Source organism: Cyprinodon variegatus, unplaced genomic scaffold (assembly GCF_000732505.1).
Source record: "Cyprinodon variegatus isolate N-32 unplaced genomic scaffold, C_variegatus-1.0 Scaffold1059, whole genome shotgun sequence".
Taxonomy (NCBI): domain Eukaryota; kingdom Metazoa; phylum Chordata; class Actinopteri; order Cyprinodontiformes; family Cyprinodontidae; genus Cyprinodon; species Cyprinodon variegatus.
In genome coordinates, this window is record NW_015151512.1 from 135,679 (window position 1) to 141,764 (window position 6,086).

At 42.0% G+C, this 6,086-nt stretch overlaps 1 protein-coding gene across 1 annotated transcript in view; it reads left to right on the plus strand.

The window, feature by feature from the left end:
• LOC107101152 (alpha-parvin) overlaps positions 1–6,086 on the plus strand; it is a 46,887-nt gene that overhangs the window by 22,107 nt on the left and 18,694 nt on the right. Inside the window, exon 5 of the mRNA XM_015399943.1 lies at positions 98–238. Within this exon, the coding sequence (XP_015255429.1) occupies positions 98–238 (141 nt within the window). The remainder of the gene's footprint in view (positions 1–97; positions 239–6,086) is intronic.

The following is a 6,086-nucleotide window of genomic DNA, read 5'->3' on the forward strand; positions in this document are numbered from 1 at the left end:
TTCTCCTGATATAGAAGAAACTAAGTGGAAAACCTGATTGCTGTTTAGAAACTGTGAACTCCACCTGTGGCCTCAAACTCTTTTACTTCTGTTACAGAGAAGCTGGAAGGCGAGAAACTGAACGTGGCAGAGGTGACCCAATCGGAGATCGCCCAGAAGCAGAAGCTGCAGACGGTTTTGGAGCGCATAAACGAATCGCTCAAACTGTCCACCAGGAGCATCCGCTGGAATGTCGACTGTGAGGAGCAGATGAAACATTTTTATTTATGTAAAATAAAAACAATAGAGCTGCTTAACATTTCAGGCCACCACCTTTAACTGATCTTTAAAAAGCTCGAGATGCTGATTCCTATTTTCAGCAAATACTGATATTTGCTAGAAATCATGCCTAAGTCTACCCAGAAAAGGGTAGAGTGCCTTCTCCGGGTTGGGGAGGATGTACTACCCCTAGTGGAGGAGATTAAAGATCAGATTATACTTCTGCATCCGCACACATCAAATGTTGCTTGGGTCTGCTCGCGAACCAGTTTTGCTGGTATGCTTCTGCACCATTGGTCTGGAATTTCAAGGGACGCACAGAGGTTTCCCGCCAAAGCGTGGGGGGGGAGCCTATTGGAGAACTTTTGAGAACGGCAGATGGTTAGGAGAATTTCGTTTTGGCAGAGCAATTTTTGGCAATTTGTCTGAGGCATCGTACAAGTGGTTGTACTTCCAAACATCCTCGTTTAACCTTTGGTCGTAGTTGTCAATTGTAGTTGTTCCTCGTTTTTTTAAAATGGTGCGCCCCGGCACCGAATCGAGAAGGACGACCACACAGAGAGCCGGAAAGGCATACCAAGAACCAATCACAATTCTTTTTGTCTGCGTACTTCCGCTTAAGGACTGCGCGGGTTTGCGATCCTCCAACGCATAGTCAGGATTTTTTTGAGGTGCGCGATGACGGTTGCAGATCCTCAGCGCGGGGGTGTGGTCACACACGGAGACATATTTGACGGTTGAAGAGGCCATGTGTCACAAGCATAAATTGGCCTTAAGGGTCATGTTCATGAATGAGGGGAAGATGCAGCGGAAGATCGATTGGCGGATTGGTGCGGCGTCTGCTGTCAAGCGTGCGCTATACCGGTCCGTTGTGGTAGAGAGAGCTGAGCCAACAAGCAAAGCTCTTTATTTACCGGTCGATCTACGTTCCTACACTCTTCTATGGTCATGAGCTTTGGGTCATAGGGAAGAATCAGAGTAGAGCCGCTGCCTTCCTTTACATCGAGAGGAAACATTTGAGGTGACTCAAGCATCTGGAAACATATAATAGAATTCAAGTTTATTGTCAATACATTGTGAAGTACAAAGCAACGAAGTTCCCTCTTCATCTAACCAATCCCCTTGGAGAGCAGTAGGCCACCATATGCGATGCCCCAGAGCAGCGTGGGGGTTAAGGGTCTTGCTCATGGACCCAGATTGCAGGTAGTGGGGATCGAAACGGGAACATGAAACCTTCTCAGAGCATAAGTGCACAGCTCTAACCACTAGGCCAAAACTTACCCCTCCAAATGGTTAGGATGCCTCCTGGACGCCTCCCTGGTGAGGTGTTCTGGGCACGCCTCACCTGCCGGCCTAGGAACGCCTTGGGATTCCCCCAGAGGAACTGGCCCAAGTGGCTGGGGAGAGGGACGGACATATTTTCATTATAACAGTTGATGTAAAATCAAAATTGAATATAAAAAAGAACAATATCTTTACAGTAATAGAAATTAGTTTTAACTACTTTTAAATGTTTATCAATGAAAATTTTAGATCTTTGGTAGTGGCTGACCTTCGCAGAGATGCATAAAATCAGTGGTTAAGATCAGTTTCACATCTCCAAAAATGTTGAAATTCTTTGCTGACTAATAAGCCAATAAATCAGTGCACCTTCACCCCTACTAAACGCCCCTTTTATAAATAGTATCGATTACAAACACCTGGAGCAGGTTAACCAGCGTGGGAAAGGATACACCTGGTTATTGTCATTTTCCAAACCAGGATTATTTCATGAGGCAGTTTTGTTCTGTTAGCAAAAACAATCAAATTTAACCCAACCAGTAATAAAAGATAAAATATCTTCTGTAGATGAGCAGCAGCACCATGTTGTTTTATAGTAAGCTTAACAAGAAAATAAACAAGTAAAGGTTTTGTTCCATGAAGGGACCTAGAAAGTTTCAGCTTTAGGTTTAATGCCTCGATCTTTGCTGAGGTGTTTTCATTTATTTACTCCTCGATGAAAATCAACTTTTTATTGTCCAGTTTAATCTGTTTAATCTGTAGCCTGTTGATTTCCGTTTTCTGGTATTTCACTGTTAATCATTCTCCTGTTTGCTGCTGAATAAAAAAGATACTCGGCTGATCAGTGGAAACTTGAGCGAAAAGAAAAAATGCGAAGAGAAGAAAAAAAAACTGATTTTATTTATTTTAGAGGAAGGAATTAGAAATGCGGTGAAAAAAACAAACAAGAAAACAACAGAGAAAAAGAATTGATGGAGTTATAGCAGTACAGCACATTTTTAAATGCATTGCTTTCTAAATGAGAAATACTTTGACATTCTTAGCAGTTTCTCTGCTGGAGTTGTCGTCCTTGAAAAGCTATTGTTGTGAGATGCCCTCAGAAATGCTAAGGAGCACAGTCGATAACATGGAAGGTGATTGATTTGGCTGTCCTTTTGATTTGAGGAGCTTTCTCCTAATCAATTCGGTTTTGTTTTTCCCCACCTTTCATCTCCTATTTGATGTAGTAGAAATGCCCCCGTCCTGAATTAGCCTGCGCTGATCCTTACACGCAGGGATGATGTAAAGGACGCTCACTTTGTGATGCGACAATGCTGCCGGCTTCACTCTAAAGCCTCAGACTCTTAATTGATCTTTTGGTTGGTTTCTGGATGACAAACAATATTTACTTGCCGTTTTTTTTCTTTGCAGAGAGGAGCTAATCAGGAGCTAATCATGTACTCGTTTTTTTTAAATCTCATAAACACCATGAAAACAGCACTGTAGGGAAGAAATACATGTAACCTTTCTGGTTCTTTTTCTGTTTTATTTTCTATTCCTCTATTTTAGAATAAAAAAATATTTCATATCACCCAGAAATGTCAGTTTCATACAGAAATATACTAAAGGAACACAAATTTTAAATTTCACAATTTTCAAATGATGATTTTATCTATTAAAAGTGAGATCTTGGAAAAACGGTTCCAGCAAGCAATATTTTTGAACATACACAACAATGCCTCTCCCTTCAGACCACCCCTTGAAACCACGCCTACAAAACACATGAACGAGCATGCTGTCTGCAGCGTGTCTGCGCAGCTGAAGCGGCACGTTGCTGATTTCTGAGCTGGCAGGGAGACAGGCAGCACTGCTGATGCAGAGCGCTATGATCACTCCTCTGAAACAGTTTATTAATGCCTAAATTAACTTAAAATGTCGAAATCTGCCTGCAGAGCATGTTCGCTTTTATTATCCTGGTGCCTGCAGTTTGGATTACGTACATGAAAACCTCCTTCCAGCCATGTGGACGTGACCGGGCCATAGGCTGCTGTTGAATGGGATTCCTAGTGACAGTGCATCGCCGGTGTACAGGGGTCTGACCGCTCCGACAAATAATATTTGAAGGCAGGATGGTAATCTGGATGAACTGACTGCACAGATTATGTTTTCAGGTGGACTTTCTCACTTAGATTCAAACTACTTTTTACCCACTGATCACAGCAAATATAGCTGCCATTGTTACAGGCAGAGAAAGGATAGGGTAGCTCCGACATGGATCAGACCCACATTTTCCACCGCTCATCCAGAGCAGCAGAGATGCTTCAGCTGCGCATCAGAACTAAATTTGTACAAGCATCAAAAATGAAGCAGCACACAAGTTTTTGCTGGTCTTGCTGCTTTAGGTGTGGACGTAGCATAACAGTGGCTAGCTTCCAGCGATGGCGTCCTGCACGAACATTCGGGGGTCGATTCGTTCATGTGTCAGGGTACGCGCACAGGGGGGAGGGACAAGCAGACAACCATGATTGACGGGTCATGGAACCAATCGTATACAACGGACCGTCTTTTGTGATTGGTGGACGTTACTCATTGATTTCTCACTGTAGCAGGGACCATTTATTTTAGTTTCACTTCCAGACCTTCTATTTCACTGCTTGCTAAGCGGCTGTGGGGAGATCTTTAGGCCACATGGTAAAAAATGCATCAGAAAAGATCTCCTACTGCACCTTTAAGATAGAAAAATAACCCTGAAACCCAACTAGCTCCATGTGATTAAATTACATTTATTGCATAATACCTGCCATCAAGTATATACATTAGCTGTTATCATCATCACTGCCTGTCTTCTTTATTCAGTTTTTTATTTGCCGCACTGGATGCTTCTTTAAGCACTAATGCTGCAGCATATTAAAGTCCAGACTTTGACTAGGACATTCCCGGAACATTTCTGTTTGTATTTTTCTTGTACATTAGAAATGGTTTGAAAAATACTCTGATTATTTTTGCCTGGGTTTAGAATTAGTTCTTAATTTTGAGGCTGCCGGAAACAAAATCAGTATGTAAAGAGGCAAGTACATTCTTGCCACTCTTAAACAATTTAATTGGATTTCACCCTCGGTTGAAGCAGCATAATCTCAGTGACCCCTTAGAAAAAAAAACTGACCTGAATATAAGACGATCCCCTCTTCCAGGACCAGTTTTTAGGAACAAAATTAAAAGACCAAATAAAAGAAAATAAAAGGACTGATAAACCAATTTTATTTGGTTTAAACAAACTCTTATATTGAAGTGCTTGCAATTTCATTGAAATAATATTGCATTGAAATATTTGTGCAATTAAAGAAAAAACGTAAAAATAAAAACACAGTAATGACCTTTAATTGAAATGATGCAACACGTAAACTCAAATGAAATCTGGAATTTGCTCACGGAACGTCTCAAAAACCTGCATTAGGCTTTTTCTCACAGTCGTCCTCCACCTCGCTGCGCTCGCTGTCCCTCCTACTCTCACCCTGCAGCTCTGCTATTTGTTAATAAGCTTTTCTTTTGCTGTTTGCCTATTTTAGAGGCCTTTTTTGCCATCTTTTGATATTGCACTCTGTAACTCTGTATTTATTTCCTGCCTGATAGTGGTTTGATGCCTCCGCTGCGTTGACCACCATTATCTTTAAAATTGGCGTCATAACAAATGTCTACAAATCTCTCTGGCTTTTGTAGAATTCTTGTCACTTCTTTTCTGTTGCGATAGAAATAACGCAGCCACAGGGAGGTCACTGGCTTTACAAAAAACTAGCGCCCTCTGCTGTTAGGTTTGTTTTGCGACCCCAGATAACTGTCAGCCTGTATAGTTTGTTAGACCCCGATTATAAGAAGATCCAACATTTTCCACATCCCTTTTAACGAAAAAAACCTTGTCTTATATTTGGGCCAATATAGTACTCTTTGTAATTAGGGGAAAAAACAACAAAACAATATTATGCTACATTCACACCTAAAGCAGTAGAGGCAGCAAGAGCAGCTAGATAATTTGCAAAGTGCAGTAAAACATCCCACAGCATGTTTTGAGCAGCTGAAGCAGCGCATTGTAAGCTTCTGAGCAGCTGACGCGCAGAACACGCTGCAAACATGGCTGCTGCTTGAGTTGGAAAAATGTAACTTTTGCTGCTCAAAGCACAAAATCAATCAATCAGAGAAGCTGATCTGGGAGCTGGCAGTTTGACAGACACAGTACTGCTGATGAAAATCGCCATGATCACTCCTCTGAAACAGTTTGTTAACGCCTAAATTAACTTAAAATGCCGAAATCTGACGGCAAAACGTTCGCTTTTATTATCCTCGTGCCTGCAGTTTGGATTACATACATAAAAACCGCCTTCCAGCCGCCGCGGCAAACCGCGAAGATGCGACCGGGCCGTAGGCTGCTGTTTAACGGGATTCCTGCTGACAGCGAACCGCCGGTATGTGGGGGTCTGAGCGGCTCCGACAGCGAAATAATATTTGAAGACAGGATGGTAATCTGACTGCACAGATGAAGGTTTCAGGTGGACTTTCTCACTGAAAAACATATT